Source organism: Poecile atricapillus, chromosome 22, assembly GCF_030490865.1.
Source record: "Poecile atricapillus isolate bPoeAtr1 chromosome 22, bPoeAtr1.hap1, whole genome shotgun sequence".
In the NCBI taxonomy this organism is placed as follows: Eukaryota; Metazoa; Chordata; class Aves; order Passeriformes; family Paridae; genus Poecile; species Poecile atricapillus.
Genome location: NC_081270.1, coordinates 5,310,769 through 5,328,813, shown reverse-complemented (window position 1 = coordinate 5,328,813; position 18,045 = coordinate 5,310,769). Strand labels below are relative to the sequence as shown.

The 18,045-nt window shown below is 47.7% G+C and overlaps 1 protein-coding gene and 1 long non-coding RNA gene across 4 annotated transcripts in view; one reads left to right on the top strand and one right to left on the bottom strand.

The window, feature by feature from the left end:
- VPS13D (vacuolar protein sorting 13 homolog D) overlaps nt 1-4,946 on the top strand; it is a 96,161-nt gene extending 91,215 nt beyond the window's left edge. The window contains exons 68-69 of the mRNA XM_058855419.1: nt 3,472-3,712; nt 4,385-4,946. Of these exons, the coding sequence (XP_058711402.1) occupies nt 3,472-3,712; nt 4,385-4,516 (373 nt within the window). The 3' untranslated portion in view covers nt 4,517-4,946. The remainder of the gene's footprint in view (nt 1-3,471; nt 3,713-4,384) is intronic.
- On the bottom strand, nt 1,471-16,862 carry LOC131587490 (uncharacterized). Of its 3 annotated transcripts, XR_009279365.1 has the most exons (6): nt 16,637-16,862; nt 10,162-10,220; nt 8,618-8,728; nt 7,687-7,848; nt 6,911-7,031; nt 1,471-2,256 (listed from the first exon to the last, which is right to left on the bottom strand). It is a non-coding gene; the product is annotated as an uncharacterized LOC131587490 (long non-coding RNA). The 3 variants fall into 3 exon arrangements; XR_009279364.1 differs by lacking the exon at nt 7,687-7,848 and having other exon boundaries at nt 16,637-16,858; XR_009279366.1 differs by lacking the exons at nt 1,471-2,256; nt 7,687-7,848 and adding an exon at nt 3,656-3,782 and having other exon boundaries at nt 16,637-16,856.
- Nucleotides 16,863-18,045: the final 1,183 nt, after the last annotated feature.

Genomic DNA, 18,045 nt, shown 5'->3' with positions numbered 1-18,045 from the left:
GAAATAGCCTGAAATTGCACCAGGGGAGGTTCAGGTTGGATATTGGGGTAAATTTATTCATGGAAAGTCATAAAGCCCTGGCTTGGCTTCCCAGGACAGTGGTGCAGTTGCTGTCCCTGGAGGGATTTAAAAGCCATCTGGATGTGGCACTTGGGAACGTGGGTTAGTTGGCCTGGGCAGTGCTGGGGAAGCAATTGGATTTGATGGTCTCAGAGGGCTTTTCCAACCCCAATTATTCTGTGATTCTACAGGGGGAATATCAATTTGCTGGATTGGGGTCTAAAGGCAGAATTCATCACTTGCCCAATCCCCACCATAGTTACTGATCAGCTGTGTCAGGGGAGGGTGTCAGATGTTGTCTCTGTCACCCATCAGAGCATCTGCCAAGGCAGAGGGTCAGAATTGCTGCTGGTGGAGCTGGCAGAGGGAGGTTCAGGTTCAGCAGGGTCACTTGGTGTCACCAGTGTCACCAGGCAGGTTCCATGTGCCACTCCAGGTTCTGCCTGAGGAGGAGATTGCAATCTGCCACTTACTTGTGGCCCTGTGAGTTCACATTTGGGGTATCCTGTTTCCATCTCCTTTCAGGATCTTTGTGCCTATTCAGGATGGCTTTTAGGCAGGGAGACTGGAAAGAGCAATTTGTGACCAAAAAAAATCACCAGTGTAGCCCAGAGCAGAGCAGTGGCCTTTGTCATCAAGTGACACTGTTCATTCACTGTGACTCTCTCCATTAGGGACATCATTCAGCAGGAACACAGTGTTTCTTGTCATGGAAAATAAGTACAAAATTATGCCTCGGACTTTTATCCTAGTATCATAATCAGAAACACATTTGAAGACCTGATTATTTGCATATTTTCCTTCAGAGTTAAATCCATAAAAGGGGGTTTAATACCTTGCTCTACTGTTCTAACTAAATGTTTCCACATTTTTTTCCAGTTAGGCTCGCTGTTTCACTTCTGGAAAATATTGTGTAATTACTTCCTGATGTTGTTAAAAAACCCCACAAATTCTCCAGAGATCTGGTTGCTTCTACTTTGTTCTACTGGATCATGTTTCATTTAATTTTTCATTTTATTAATTTGACTATTTTGAATAGTGTAGATGTATGGGTTTAAAAGAAAGTATCTTGCAGTAGTATCTGAAAAGGTTAAAAATACCCATTTTAAGAAATAGACACTGAGAAAAAAAGTAACAGTTGGCAAGAACAAAGGTAATGATGCATGACTCAAACTTAGAACAAAATGTAGAGCCTGAACTACAAATTAGCTAATGTTTCTGGGCTTCTCCATTAACTCTCTGACCTCTGTTTCAATTCCTCAGAATATATACATGCCACCAGTAAAAGTCTTGTAAGGAGAAGTACATGCATCAAGAGTTGTCCTTAGAGGGCAAATGCAGGCTGTGGTCAGTGCTTCCCCTGCACTTGAGAACAGCTGTCAGTGCCCAGCTCTTCCCATGGATGTCCTGGTGTCCCTGGTGGCATCTTGGTGTCCCTGGTGGCATCTTGGTGTCCCTGGTGGCATTCTGGTGTCCCTGGTGGCATCCTGGTGTCCCTGGTGGCATCTTGGTGTCCCTGGTGGCATTCTGGTGTCCCTGGTGGCATCTTGGTGTCCCTGGTGCCATCTTGGTGTCCCTGGTGGCATCCTGGTGTCCTTGGTGGCATCCTGGTGTCCCTGGTGCCATCTTGGTGTCCCTGGTGGCGTTCTGGTGTCCTTGGTGGCATCTTGGTGTCCCTGGTGCCATCTTGGTGTCCCTGGTGGCGTTCTGGTGTCCTTGGTGGCATCCTGGCCCAGCTGCATCTGGGGCCTCCCTCAAACCCTCGTGTTTGATGTGCCTGTCCAGGCTGCTCTGCTGCAGCTGCACTGCTGCTCTGGGTTTAAATTAAGTTTTCTGCGACACTTCATAAAAAATGTCACTCCCCATCCTATTTAACTAATTTCAAAGGCAGAACCTTACCCTGAAGTGTTTGAACTCTGATGGAAAACTGCAGGGCAGCTGCTGATTGCTGGAACTCTGTCAAGGTTGTCTTTCACCTGGGCTCCTCTAAGCTGAAATCCACTTTTCTTCCAGTTTGTTTTACTTAAAGGAACACAGTTTTTTATCCTCTCCTGGAGCTTCATGCAAGGTCAGAGCTGGACAAAGCATGTTACAGGCCCTTTTTAATGAGGCTGGTTGTGCCCTTCCCAGCACTGACACCGGTGTGTGCACCTTTCCCAGAGGCAAGTTCAGTGCAGAGCACTGTCTTTGGGAGGACTGGGAATAAATACAGAATTACTGGAGTTATCCTTTTATACCACCAAAAGAAACCATGGCCTGACCTCTTGCCATATTTTTGGCTATTAACATACCTTTTATAGCTCTGGGTTTATTTGGCTACAGATCACAGTAGCTTGTGCACAGTGATATTTAACTGGTAGAGCCAAGGGTGCATTTGGAGATGGAAAACTTTTCTGTTTACCAGAAACACGGATTTTGTGACAAAGGTCACTGATTTCTGAGCCAGTGGAGGATTCTGCAGGATGTGAGGACAGCAGGCAGGTTTCTATCAGCAGTGGCTCAGAGGGCAGCAATTGGCCTGACAGCAGCAGAATCCTCCTTTACCAGATGCGTGTCAACCCTGGGGGCTGTTGGCAGAGCTTTTTTACTCTATTTAGCACAATTCTATTACTCTACTCAGCTGTGAGTCCACATTCAAGTTGCTGAATTTTCCATCATTTAAAAAGCCCCACTGATGAGGTTCACCTCAGTGGCAAATCAGAAGTGGGGGAGAAGCATTTGTGTGTTCAACTTCCATTTCACTTTTGCACCTTACAGTTATTCTTTTACACACCAGCTTTTTCAGCTGTCGTAACTCTCAATATTCCAAACTAACTCTTCTTTCCCTCTTCCTATTCATCACTCAGCCTAATCTCCCTGGGGAAACCTGCTTGCTGCTTAACCTCTCACCCCTTGTTAAACAGCTAATTTCTCTTTTCTGCTACTGATCCTGGCAGCAGGTTCAACTTGTTTTTGGTTTTGAAGGCAGGGAGGTGTGGGGAGCAGGGAAGCACAGGAGGGTTACAGGATAGCTCTTGTCATAAATGTCTGCAAACCTTTCAGATACCAGCACAGGAACTGAAGTTAGCTGCAGTTCAGCTTCAGCATTAGGACCTGCTGTGCTCCAGAGCAGTGAAATAACTGTTCCTAAGTCCTTGTCAAAGGACATTTTTATGTGTCCCTGTAATGCCCAAAGCTGGTGGCCAGGCAGGCAGCACTAATACTTGATTTACAGCATGATCTTTTTATAACTAGGTGAGAGTGTCCTTCACCAGCTCCATTTCTAAAGAGTTTAAATTAAATACAGATGAACTGTACATGTTGCACTACTACATTTTCTGATGGACTTCTGAAGGTCACAGAACAGATGAAGACACTGGTTAATTTGCTACTTTTAGCTTGAAGCTAATAATGTTTTCTCCTTTGCTGCAGTTTCATCGCCGTGGAGAACATCGACAGCTACTGCGTGCTCATCTCCTCCAAGGCCGTGTATTTCCTGAAGAGCAGCGACTACGTGGACAGGGATTCCATATTCCTGGAGGTCAGGTATGATGACCTGTACCACTGCCTGGTGTCCAAGGACCACGGGAATGTCTACATCCAGCTCACCAAGAAGGCTGTGAACACCAGCAGCGGCGTGGCCATGCCAGGCCCCTCCCAGCAGCGGCCCATGGTGAGGAGCTGGCAGCCCTTTCCCCTTGCGCTCCCCTCGTGACCAAAGTGTTTTAGGCACAGGCTTTGCTCTGAAAACAGAAAACAGCACTGAAATCAGCTGCTGCCCAGGTTTCAGTGACTGTGGAAGTGGCTCCCTTAGCTCCTGAGAAAGCTGAAGAAAGGAAAACCCTAAAATATTCCTGGAGGCAGAAAAGTAACAGGAAGAAACATGTATTTACCTGTGAAAGGCCCTTTACCACATAAATGGAGCTTGGGTACTTTGCTGCCTGTTCAATCTTCTCCTACACAGTATATTTACTGTGAGGTCTCTAATGCTGGAACCAGTGTTTATATTTTGTGCCATTTCAGTAGTTGCTCAGGGCTCTTCTGCAGGCCCAGTTACAAACTCACCCCTGACCCAAGTCAGTTCACATTCCAAACAGAACAGCCAGATAAAAGGTGGGAGGGGAGGCAAAGGAAATAACCTCAGCTGTGGCACAGTGTTCCTGCTCTCACCCTTGAGTATCTGTGTGTGTACCTGGTGCTCCCTCACGCTTCTTCCTTGCTCCAGCCTCGCTGCTGAGAAGGAAACTCCACTGAAACCTTTCTGTCCCTTACTTCAAATATGAAATCTATTCTGTTTTAGCTGACAGCAGGAGCGCATTAAGAAAAATCCCCTTTCTTTCTGCAGGTGAAAGTGAAATCAGAAGCTCTGGCTGTAAAGCTGTCCCAAGAAATCAACTATGCAAAGAGCCTTTATTATGAGCAGCAGCTGATGCTGAGACTTAGTGAAAATCAAGAGCAACTCGAGCTGGACTCTTGAAAATCCACTTCCTCACTGCCAGAAAGAGCTGCAAGTACCAGGCTGAAGCCAGAATTGTGTGACTAGAGAAGGAAAAAAATATAATTTTAGTATTTAGAGAAAACAAAAGAGGTGGCTTTTCTTTTTTAAGCACTAGTTGTATAACAGAGGTGTAGCTGATGCAGCTTTGGGTCTGGGAGAAGCCCTGTATTTTGCTAACATGTATATATGTACAAGTGTCCATGTAAATACAAAGGGCAGCGGGTGTTGGTATAAATATGAGTCTGTTTACTGTGTAAAGAAATTAAAGGAGCTCTACTGAGTCACACTGCACTACCTGACACAAGCCCTTCTCTCTCTCTGTCTTTTTTTTTTGTCCTTGAGAAAACTGATTTTCACAGTGCAGGAATGTAGATAAACCTTTAAAAAATAAAATTAAGAATTAATTTCAGCTGTTGGAACACAGGTGTCCTGTGGTTTGGAGCTTTAACACCATGAATAGGATGCTTTAACATTGGGGCTTTACATGGATTGTTTGGTGGGCTTTTTGTTGTTTTTTCTCTTAAATCACTAATACAGGTACATACAGGAGACCTGGTCTTGCACTGAAATGTCAGCCTCTTTTTTAACAAAAAAATTGCATTTTGGTAAATAATGTAGGGAGGATTCAGTTTTACATTCACAGTCTGCATCTCAAGGCCCCTTTTCTGACCTGTTTTTGAAGAAGTGAGCAGCCTTGGAAATTGAACCTTTGACTTCAGATTTTTCCTTCCCTCAGGTGGAGGAAGGGTGGGGGGAGAGGAGATCACCAGCTTGTTGGACTTCACAATATCCTAAAAGTAAACTTCTAAGTACTAAAAATAGCAAGTTTTGTTTTTTCTGATGTACACCACATCAATATTTGTCTCATTAACTGTAACCACTCTGAAGAGGGAGGAATGAGTGCTCTTAAACACCTTAACCCACAGGAACTGGAACTCTCAGTGCCACATTTACTCCCTCAAGGTGCCAGCTTTGGATATGAAGACACAAATCTCCTGTAACTGCTGAGTAACCTGCATTTTAAAGGATGACTTGATAAACCTTTTGATTCAGTGTAAATAGAGCTTTAAAAGGTAAAGTAATTTGAATTTCATGAAGACACGTGGGAATACTTTGGTGCTGAAGGTTAGAATGAAACCAGTTCTGAGCTCTTGTAAAACACTGGGCTGCTAGAGGTGGGGAGGGAAAACAAGGAGGAGTTCACTGCTGTGCAGAGCATCTCCAGGGGATGGATGGAGCACTTGGGGTCTGTAACCATCCCTGAGGAGATGATGTGCAAACACCAGAGCAGTCACTGAACAGTGGCACCCTTGGAGTGCCCGTTTGTGTGAAAGAACTGTCCAGCTTCAAGGAGCAGATGAAATAACAGCTCAGCAGGGGCAGGAAGGGAGAAGAACTGTCTCTAACTGGTAAAGAGACCCCACACAGCATGGAAATGACACATGGAAATGACACCTTTCCATGTCTTCCTTCTCTCCTCTGCTCTGCTTTCCTTGCCTGTTTTCCCAGTCCTCTCATCCCCCTTCCCCACCTGTCACATCTTTTCCTGTCCCCCCTTTTCCTTCCTTTTCCCATCCTTTCCACCTTTTCTCTCCTTCACTGCCCTCCTCCCCCTTTCCCTGCCTTCCCCTTTATTCCCCTTTTCTCCCCTTTACTGTCCTGCACTCTCCTCCTGTCCTCTCCTCTCTTGTTCTTTTCCCTGGCCCGAAGTTTCACTCCAGTTCTCCTGCAAAGCTGAACAAATCCAGGGGTTGTGTCCACACTGTCCCAGCTGGAAACATCCCCACCCCACCAACTGCCCCTGCCTCCCAACACTTGTCTGCCCACTCCTGACACTGGGAATGTCCTCACTTTCTCAGGGCATGAAAGTAACTGGAAGAAAGAAACTTTGAGACTCCAAAAGCAGGGGTGAAGTTCTGTGTGTCCTGCATCTGTGGCATGTTCACAGTGAAAACCCCTTTTCCTTGCCATCACTGCTGGATCAGGAATGATTCCCAACAGCTGGAGGGGTTCCTGCAGTGATGGGAACAATTCCCTCCCCTCTGCTCCTGACAGAGCCCCAGGAGCTCAGTGGGATGATCCCTCTGAGCAGCCCCAGTCCCAAAGGCTGCTCTCCAAAGCCAAGCAGTGTTTACATTTTTGTGGGGAGAAGCTAAGTGGCTAAATGGGCCCATCTCAAACCAGAGCAATAATCAGACAGTTCCCAGTGACAGGGACCTTTTCATCTCTTCACTATCTCATTTCCTAGACTGCAGGATGCTTTCCAACATTTATCTATTTCTCTTCAGTAAAATACTTTGTAACATCTTAGCCCAACTATATATATATATTTTTTAAACTTTTTTTCTCTCTGAAGCACAGTTTAGTAGGAACCTGTTTCCTCCAGTGCAAAACCCCCTGGGATGATAAATCCTCTCAGCCCTTGCTCTGTTTTCCTTCTCAGAGGAACCCACCTTGATTTGCTGCTCACTGAGTTCACCTCTGGTACCTCATGCTGAAAAAGCAGGTTTCAGTAAATATATTCTCTTTAGATTACAAGTTGCTGAACAGGTATTAAAAAAATAATAAAAGCAAAATCAAAGCACATTTTAATTAAGCCAAGAGCTGCTCAAAATCCACTTACACAAGTTTTCTTCTGACAATAACACTGTGCATGTGCTTCTGTACCACTTTTTTAATATATATCTAACCACCCCCAAATGTACATCTACTTCAGAATTCTCTTGAAAAGCAAAGGCTGTGTTCCAAACTCCTCTATTCCACCCTCCTAAAGGCAGGGTTGTTGCAAAGAGAGAAGAACCGTATTTTTCTGAGAATAAATACAATAAAGTAAAAAGACAATAATACAAAAATAAAATAATAAAATATGCCAAGAGCTTCAGACTCCAGTCTGGATTGCTGCAGCATTCCAGCTCGACAGCACACTCTTAACTCCACATTATGGTGTTAAATTTTATCAAATGCAGGACTGGGACAAAGCACTTCCAACTCCCCTTGTGTTACAGGTTTGACTTTCCTGCAACCCATTTTTTACAGCTGCTGGTGGCCTCCCAAATGGTCTGACAGCTTTGACAGAGGGCTCAGGGCAGCACAAACCCATCTGCCTTCCCCTGCCAGAACCATCCCTGGCCGAGAAAAGGTTTTGTTACCAGGACTGGGAGCAGTTTGACCGAACCATGGAGTTTTCACAGTTTCTCCAGCAGCAGATTTTCTGCAGTGGGAGAATGTGAGGCAAACTCAGCCCAGCTGGGTCTGTGAGCAGCCCTGCTCCTGCCTCGGGTGCAGGAGAGGGCAGAATCTGACAAGGATTCCTGCCAGAAAGAAAAGGTTACTCATTAACCACTGACAAACACTGGGGAAAAAACAGTCACATTGTTTTGCTCAGTAGAACCACAGCACATTTTTGGCCAGAAATACAAATGCTGTGGGTGCAAACTGCACTTCCCTTAGAGGGGTCAGCTCTGCTCAGGGCCTGGGGACACTCATGATGAACAGAGCACCAGAATCCCACATTGGTTTGGGCAGGAAGGGACCTTAAAGCTCATTCATTCCCTCCCCTTGCCATGGGCAGGGACATACAGCCTGGCCTTGGGCACTGCCAGGGATCCAGGGACAGCCACAGCTGCTCTGGGCACCCTGTGCCAGGGCCTCCCACTTGTGCCAGTAAAACATAATTTATACTTATTGTCACACTTGGCTGGTGTATTTTGGGGTTTTTGGGGTTTCCTCCCTGTAGCTGACACTCCACTGCCCGATCCTGTGCCCAGCACAAAGCACAAAGAGCAACCTCAGGCCTGCTCTGGGCAGACTCAAAAGCGCTGAAAGGCCATGGGCCAAGTAAACAGCTTCCATGTGCATTTCCATTCTGGATAAATGGCTGGGTCACCCAGAGGACAAGGGCTGTGGATGGGAGCTGCAGAACAATGGGTTCTGAAAATGCCAGCAAAAAAAAGTCCCCTGCATGCTGCAGCTGTAGAGGAATTCTAATAAATAAAGGAGAAATCCATCATACCAGCTATCCCTCAGCCCTCCAGACACCACAAAAGCAAACATTTGCTCTGCCCCAGGAGGGTGACTCACCATTCCTAAGGACTGTTGCTCCAAGGCCTTTGGCAAATGACCGACATCCAGCCGCACAAACCACCGGGTATCAAAATAATGATGTAGCAAAAAACCTGTGCCTGCATGCAGCTTTAATGGGAGGGAAAAAATAATATCATCTTTACAAGTAACCCACCTTTTGCATGAGCAGACCCCTCCCCAGCCTTCTTTTGGCCCCTTCAGCAGCAGGAGCATCACCACTGATGTCTCCCCCTCTGCCAGTGGGCAATTCTAGGTCCTTCCATTCATCCTCTTTCAAGATTTCTTTGAATCTCAATGTATGGAGTAAACAGCATTTGAGGTAAACATCCCAGAAATGTGAGGATTCTATTCAGCACCACATTCTATGCCAGAACACAGCTTTATTTGTGGTATAATAGCACTTGCACGATCCTGCAAAGGATTATCCAGAAACAGCATCCTTATGCCCCCAGTTCAGACAGGCAAACGTTTTAGAATTTTGTGTATAAATGGGTACAAATCATTATTTCTGACTTGGCTCAGTGCAAACCTGACTCCAATCATGCTATTTATAGTCATAAATAATTGTTTGTTGTATGTATATGTCATATATGTTAATTGTTATCATATAATCATATGACATATGACAATTGCCATATATATATATGAATAAAAAATGGTATATATATAATTGTATATATATATATAAAATGGTATATATATAATTGTATATATATTTTATTTATATTTATTTTTATATTTATTTTTATATATGTATATATATATACAATTCATATAGAATTGTTTGGCTTGGATGTCTCCATGGATGGGGCACTGCCCTGGGCAGCCTGTGACTGTGCCTCACCTTCACTGTAAAATTCTCTTCCTTATATCTGGTCTGAGTCCACTCTCCTTCAATTTACGATCACTCTCCCTTCTTCTATAGCTGCAGGCCCTGCTAAAAATTTGCCCTCATCTTTCCAGTAAGGCCTCTTGAAATAGTGGAAGGAGCTCTAAGGTCTCCCTGGAGCCTTCTCTACTCCAGGCTGGCAACCTCCAGCTCTCCAGCCTGGCTCCAGAGGAGCTCCAGCCTTTGGAGCATCTCTGTGGCCTCTTCTGGACCTGCTCTGTGTCTTTCCTGTGCAGACGGCTCCAGACCTGGACACATTTCCTTCCTCCCTGAACTGGGTGCCTCTAATCTGTACCAGCCTCAGCAGACAATAAGATGTTCCTTTCTCAAGGGACCTCCTTGTTTTGTGGCAGTTGTCATTCTTTGATGTCACTACTCATACATTTCTTTATCACTAATCCCAACTGCTGATGCTGTCCATAAAAAACAAAATAAATATTTTAAACCAGACCAGTATCTACCTGGAGAAATTCTGTGATGAATTCTGCTGATGAAACCTTGCGAGCAAAAATAAACATCTGCCAAGGTCATAATCACAGTGAGATCACACCAGAGCTGACATTTATAAGCAGGTTTAAGAGCCAACTCCCCCACTTTCAGCTTCCTGACTTCAAACAGTAAAAATCCACATGACACCAACAACTTCACTCACCTTTTCTCCACAGACACCTTTTTCCTTCTCCTTTGAGCACACACCAGAGGGAGATCAACCTGCAGGAGGACATGTACCTTATACATCACCCAGAACACATCCAGCCCATAAGGACATGTACTTTACATAACATCACCCAGAACACATCCAGCCCATAAGGACATGTACTTTACATAACATCACCCAGAACACATCCAGCCCATAAGGACATGTACTTTACACATCACCCAGAACACATCCAGCCCATAAGGACATGTACTTTACACATCACCCAGAACACATCCAGGGCTCCCCACAGCCGTGCTGGGAGCTCTCCCGGTCTCCAAGAGCAGCACCTGCTCTCAGAGCAGAGCTCAGGGGTCTGAGCACCAGCATCAGGGACAGCTCAGCACGGCCTGTGTGCCTCAGCCTTATGTTTGTATTCTCTCCAAGATTATCCAGTGTCGATTTGCTGTGGGTTCCAGGGAAATAAAGCCCCTCAGAGGATTCCAGAGCCACACCTCAGGCAAGCCCAGGGCAGCATTGCTGTGGCCCAGAGCAGCTTCCACCACACCTTTCACACCCAGATGCTGAACTGGGCACCACTTCTGGCAGAAAACCCATCACAGCCACAGCCCCAGGGCCTGTGCGTGCACCCGAGCCACATCCACACCTTCCCCTCAGAGCCCCAGGGTCTGTGCCTGCACCCGAGCCACATCCACACCTTCCCCTCACAGCCACAGCCCCAGGGTCTGTGCCTGCACCCGAGCCACATCCACACCTTCCCCTCACAGCCATAGAGCCTGTGCCTGCACCTGAGCCACATCCACACCTTCCCCTCACAGCCATAGAGCCTGTGCGTGCACCCGAGCCACATCCACACCTTCCCCTCACAGCCCCAGGGTCTGTGCCTGCACCCGAGCCACATCCACACCTTCCCCTCACAGCCCCAGGGTCTGTGCGTGCACCCGAGCCACATCCACACCTTCCCCTCACAGCCCCAGGGTCTGTGCCTGCACCTGAGCCACATCCACACCTTCCCCTCACAGCCCCAGGGCCTGTGCCTGCACTTGAGCCACATCCACACCTTCCCCTCACAGCCATAGAGCCTGTGCGTGCACCCGAGCCACATCCACACCTTCCCCTCACAGCCCCGGCCTCAGGGTCTGTGCGTGCACCCGAGCCACATCCACACCTTCCCCTCATAGCCATAGAGCCTGTGCCTGCACCCGAGCCACATCCACACCTTCCCCTCACGGCCATAGACCCTGTGCGTGCACCTGAGCCACATCCACACCTTCCCCTCACAGCCACAGGGTCTGTGCCTGCACTTGAGCCACATCCACACCTTCCCCTCACAGCCATAGAGCCTGTGCCTGCACTTGAGCCATATCCACACCTTCCCCTCACAGCCATAGAGCCTGTGACTGCACCTGAGCCACATCCACACCTTCCCCTCACAGCCATAGAGCCTGTGCGTGCACCTGAGCCACATCCACACCTTCCCCTGAGGGCCCTCGCCGTGCTCACATGGGGACAGGTGCCCACCACAGGACCCCGGAGGAGCCTCGGAACTCGGAGACGAGCAGGGAGCGTTTCTGGAGGCCTGGCTCCTGTTAAGAACAGAAATATTTCCCTTGGCTGGCGCGAGTTGCCGGGCCCGAGCGCGGTGCGAGGCCGGAGGAGCCGGTTTTCCATTCCCCCTTCCATTACTCTTTTTGATTGGCACTTTAATGAGGGCGCCGGGGGTCGACCCCCTGCCAGGGGGCCGGTTCATGCCCCGTTTATCTCACAGTCCATGTAAGACTAAAATAACACGCCGGGCTGAGTTTCACTGGCTCGCGATCCCGCGGCCCACCGTGATGGATTGAGTGACTGCAGCAAGTTGGCAGCTGAAGTGTGTTGTAACCGTATCTTTCTGTCAGCGCAACACAATGGATTTGCTGATTCCCGGCCTTTTCCCAGTGTTCCCCTCACCATCGGCCCACGAGCTTCCAAAGTTCATTTTGCAGGGGGCTGCAAAGTGATAATAAATAACACGGCAAAGGTTACGCCGAGCTTTTCTTCCCCTCAGCTGCCCCAGGAGGGGCTGCAGTGCCAGCAGTGTGGAACTGCCGTAAATCCGCTCCTGAGGGGAGGAAAGGTCTCTGCTGCTCCTCTCTGGGAGCTCACTCTGCTCTGCCAACTCCTCCCCGAAAGGGAACAGGGTACAGGGTCCTCCCCAAAAGGGAACAGGGTTCTCTCTCCAGAAGAAAACTCCCTGGGGAATGAAATTCACAGGCTGCAGAATCAGGACCAACAAGCCACAGCCCTCGTTTGCACCATTATAACCCATGAATTCACTAGAATATCCAGGAATCCTGTGTGATTCCATGATAGATATATTCCTTTAATATTCTAAACATCTTCAAAAAGTATCTTCATATCTCCTCTACAGGAAAACCTCAGAGGTTTGTTTTTTTTTCCTTTAAAAAATTGAAGTCTAGGAAATGAACTGAATATTTTTAGCCATCCAAAGCAGTCCTCTACTAACTGAGACCTTGTCTCCATGTCCTGTTCCCACAATATCCCTTCATTCTCCCTGTCACTGTCTGCAAAGTAAAGCACATCCCTCAAATACTGGGGAGAACACTAAATTTTGGGTTCCTGCCATCCCAGCCCCTCCCAGCAAGACTGAACAAATGAGCTCCACAAAAGAAGGGGCTCTTTACTTCCCATATAAGAATTTTTGACAGCACAAATTTCAAACTAATGACTCTCCCACCCCTCAATAACCAACAGTCAGACCAAAAACCCATACCTGGGGCTAATAAGTAAGAAGGGTGAAATTGTTTCCCTTGCTTAGGACAGCTCTGTACATCCACAGTTTCTTTAAGGCTTTGCACAGGACAATAACACAGCCAAAAATAGCTCCAAAATCAACTTTAGAGGTTCAGCTGCCATAATATCAGTGCATCCTTAAATATTCCACTGTGGGAACCTAGAACCCCTTTTCCATCACTGGGTTCTGGATCCACCTCACTCCAGACAAAAACAAGTTTGTCCTGCCTACAGAAGGAACCACCAGAGAGACACTGAGCAAAGAAGGTAAGAAAGTGAGGATACAGATGTTGAAGGGACTCAAAGTTAAAGGAAAAATGCACCAGGATCCAAAAAGAGAACATGATGAGGAAAAGGGGCCAGCCTGAGGAGCTGCTTGGAAAACCCACTGCTCTCGATGGCAGCTGCTTGTATGGACCACAAAAATAATGCAGATTTCAACTCACAGTGCTGCAGAAATGAGCCTCATGAGGAGAGGAACTTTGAGAGAGAGAAGAGACAACCCCAGCCCCAACAGGAGCAGCAGTGGCAGCACTGGAGGCTTCTCCTGGGGAGCCTTGGCAGAGTGTGGAGCTGCTCCAGAGATCCCAGCTGGGTCCTGGGACCCCAAACCTGCAGATCCAGCGCTCAGCCAGCTTTGAGCTGGCCACCCCAGAGCCTGCCAGCACAGCACAGGGATCAGGGATGCACCACAAACACCGTGAGAAGCTCCCCTGGAGCTGCCAGTGGCTCCTCTACCTCCCATTCCTCTCCAGCTCAGATCTGCTCATTCAAGCTGCTGCAGCCAAGCCCTGAATGCTCCTCTGGGGAGAGCCAGACACTTACACCTTAACACAGAAGAGGGCATACTGAGCCTACAGCCAGAAAGCCTGGGAAATATTAGGAAAAACGAGTGGGTGGGGGAGCTCAAGGGACCAGTGGGAGGATGCGGGAAATCAGTAACACTGATCTGAATAACTGGTAACAATTATTAGATCTTTTTTTGGTATGAATCATCTCAGAGGCTCATCATTTTAAATGATGTCACTCAAGGGGCAGCAGCAGAAGCCACCAGCCTGCTATGACAGGGGTTTGGAGCCACAGAGTGATTGGCCAGACAGGTCTGGGAAACTTCAGCAAAGCACTGAAAAGGGATCAAGTTTTGTGGAGAATTTACACTCTGACAGATCTGACAGGAAAATTTGCCTTTGGCAAGATTATGAGGCTGCCTAAGGCTCTGATGAATCTGCCTGAACTGCTGGAGAAGGAGTAGCTTCACTTATCTGATGACCACTGACCTTGTCCTTGCCCTGTCCCCTCCCCAAGGGTGGAATCTGTATTTGAAGCTTACAGGTTGTAAAGTCGGCCAGCCAGAACCATCCTGAGGGAACAAAACCAAACCAGAACAACACAAGAGCCCAAACCAGGCAAACAACAGTGTGAGTTTGAACAGAACCTGCTCTCTGGGTTCACCAAACCCACCCAAGAGCTCCCATCCTTGCAGGGGAAGGAGCAGCAGAGGTGGCGCTGCCTTGTGCACGTCCCAACTCCTTTTATCTTCTTAAACAACTTCTTCAACAACTGCAGGAGAAGAAAAACTCTTTGATCAACACCCAGTAGCATCAGCAGGCTCAGGAACTCAACAGTAACCACATCACAGTCCTTATCCCTTTCTCCACACCTTCCACATAACACACTCCCTTTTCCCAAACTGCAGAACCATGGCCATTTTCTGCCAACATAAAACACCTTCCTCACCCAATCCATGTTTGCTTCCCACCTGTGGGCACAACACAGGATGCTGCCAGTGCTCCTTTGCAGCCAGTCACCTAAACCTGGCAGTGGCTGAGGAGCTGAGTGTGAACAGATGTTTATAGGTAGCTCCAAGAACTTCCCAGATCCAAAATGAGGGTGGAAACCATCCCTGTGTGTGCAGCAGAGCAGGAGGCAAAGCTGAAATTATTCACTGCTCCAGGAAGGCTCTTAGCTTCCTGAAGTCAGGGATTATCTCCAGGTTGCTCTTCTCTTTTCAGACACAAAGCTCCCAGCATCTACCACCCAGAAGTGCACTGCCACTAGGAGCTTCTTAAGAGGGTTCTACAACAAATTCTTTTTTTTTTTTTACTTTTTGGACTTTTATGTAATTTAGACACACACAGAGAAAAATTTAGGACTTGGCTCCTGGAAATACTGGGCATTAGAGAGCTGCTATTGGTCTCAGACCTCCCTCACCTACAATGAGAGAAAAGGGAAAAGGAAGATTAGAGAACTCTAGAGTTGCAATTTCAACACAGTGGTTTTCAAGCCAAGATTGAAGCAATACAAGGTATTGCTCTCCAACAGAGCTGTCACACCACAAACCAGAGATATGGTCTGAGAAAGAAGATCAAGAACTTCAGGCCTCACCACTATGCACTGATTGTGATGGAGCAACTACTTAAAACCCAGGAACTTTAATTTGTTTGGAGCTTTCTGGGGAGTGAAGACCGTGGGGATTTAGGGAAGGGTCAAGAGAAGAAGTCCAGCACTGGGTTCCACACATGCATCTGGAGCATTTCAACAAGGTAATGTGAGTTTGAGCCAAGTACACCACGTTGACTTATCAGTATCTATTATTAACCTAAAAAAATTAACCTTAATGGTTAGCATAATGCTGTGTTTTTACAACATCTGTCAGCAATTATTTGTATTTACTTGCTCTGCAAATGCAGAAGAAAAGTCAGAGAAATAAACACCCGAATTCCCACCACTCTTGTGTTTTCCCACAAAGAATCTCCAATCATCTCTGTTTAGACACTCACATTTACTCCTTGCCCTCTCCAGCATGGAATTTCTTCCTAATCCTCTGTGATCAGTAATTATCAGTCCTCATTCACCCTGCAGCAAACACGGACTAACCCCTGTGCAATCAGAGCAGTTGTACCAGAAATCAGAGCTGTGATATTCCTTGGATTCAAAACAATTCCTGCTCTCCCCTTGGCCATGCCTTACCCCAGCAGAAGGGAGCGGGGAGAGCAAGGGCTGCGCTCCAGTCGCACTCCACCTGTGCAAGGCAGGGTGAGGAACAGGTTAGCTGGGTGAAAAGTTCACTGCAAGCTGAGCTGTCTGTTTCTCTTGCTTAATTTATCCGATATTTGGCTAACCTTGCTCTGAACCCAGCCCCCAAGACCCCCTTCCTCTCATCCCTCCCCAGCGGGCTGGTGTCAGCCAAAGACACCGCCTCCAATTCCCTTCTCCTGACCCTGCCGAGGGGAGCGGGGGCTGGGACACGGGGCCGAGCACAGAGCACAGCCCGAGCACCGCACACATAATCCTTATTTATGCTCCAAACCTCCACAAGAGCAAACACAAAAGCCCCACAGTCAGCAACATTGCCTGACACGGTGTTGCAGCTTATCAGCCTTTCCCAAGGCTGGATGGCACCCCCTGCACCTCCTCTGCAGCCTCTCCCGAGGATGCTCCGCTTCCTAAAGCGGCTTTTGATGGATCCCTGATCCCCCCTGCCAGGGGACCGGCACACAGCTCCCACGTCCACAGCCTGGAGATCACAGCTAACCCAGGGTGCCCATCACCTCCGTTCTGCAGCTCCAGAGCCTCTCAAGGAACCTGACAGACGAATTTACATTCTGCAAAGCACAGAGCAGTAGCTGCAGTGACACAGAACACGAGCAGGGAGAGCCTAAAGGGCTTTTCTCACCTCAAATCCCACAAAGTCAGTGGAGAAAAGGCTGGAGGGTATCAAAATGTGCTACTGCTGCTCGCTGGAGAACACGATTCCCTGATCCACAGACCATCCATAAGCTATCCCCCCTGCAGAATACAGCCAAGGTTTGCTCAGAAACTGCTGAGCAGCCTCCCTTTCCCTGGTACTCTACAGCTGCCCACCCACTCTGCCCCTGTGCCCAAAAACTGGGTGAAAGAGCCCCTGCCATGCCCTGCAGGGCCCTGCTCCCTCCACACGTCAGAGCTCGGCCTGGTGATGCAAACTGCTGGAAAAAGTGCCCAGAACACGCGCTCCTGGCAGCTCTCCTTGTTTTCCTGCTGTGCTCAGGACTGTTCCCAACACTCTTCAGGGCAACACAACGTGGATTTGATGGGCTTCTCAATGAACTGGGCACAGCTTCAGAGCAGGGCACAAAGCAAAGCTGCCAAGCTGTCCCTGCTGCTCCCTTTGGTGTTTAACCTGGGGCTCTCCAGAGTCCACACTCGATTCCTGCTGGCTCCCTGCTCCCACAGCCTCCCCGAGAGGGTGACTCAGGATGTGCCTCAGATTCTGTGAATGGAGCACAGCAAATGTTTCCTGTAAACCTGAACTTAATCATTTTTGACCTGACAAGGAACCTCACAGCTTTGATACACCTGAGCTGCCTCAGGCCCAGGAGAGAATCTCACAGACAATTTATTATTTTTACAATCTGTATCATCAGAGTGCCCAAAACTCCACTGCAGTGTGTCTGCATGTACCAAGTTCCTGTCCCACTGACAGGGAGGGCAGAAACAATCTGACAGCTTTACAATAAGTGGAAATTCCTTGTGGTCTAAGAACAATATTAAACTTGTTTCTCAGGGTCAGCAGATGACCTCGCTGACACGGCTTCGTTTCTCTGGAAGCAGCGCAGACTGGCCTAGTTCTGATGTGGTCACTAATTTAGTGACACCATCCATTCCAAACTTCACCACTCCCACACCAAAGTAGTAAAATAACAGTTTACAAAGAGTGCTTTGAAATAAAAACCCCACGCCCTCACCAAAGCACACGATCCAGCACCACCCTCCCCACCTAATTCTCCAAGTTTCCGAGGCATGAAAGTTGCTGAGAAGAGCCGAGAGGTTGTCAGGAAGACATGAAACTGCTCCAGAAGGAAACTGAGGATACACAAAAACCTCTCAGCCCACGTGGCACCTGCATTCCTCAACAACAGAACCAGCACAGGTACTCACCACTCACCATTAATTATAATTAATCTATAAAATAACTAACAACATATAATTTCCATACAAGGAATGCTTTGTGCAAGCTCTGTTATGGATTTTAACGCCTCTTCAAAACCTGGGTGGGTGAAAAGGAGCAGGATTGTTACAACAGGTGAGAGAGAATCAATCACA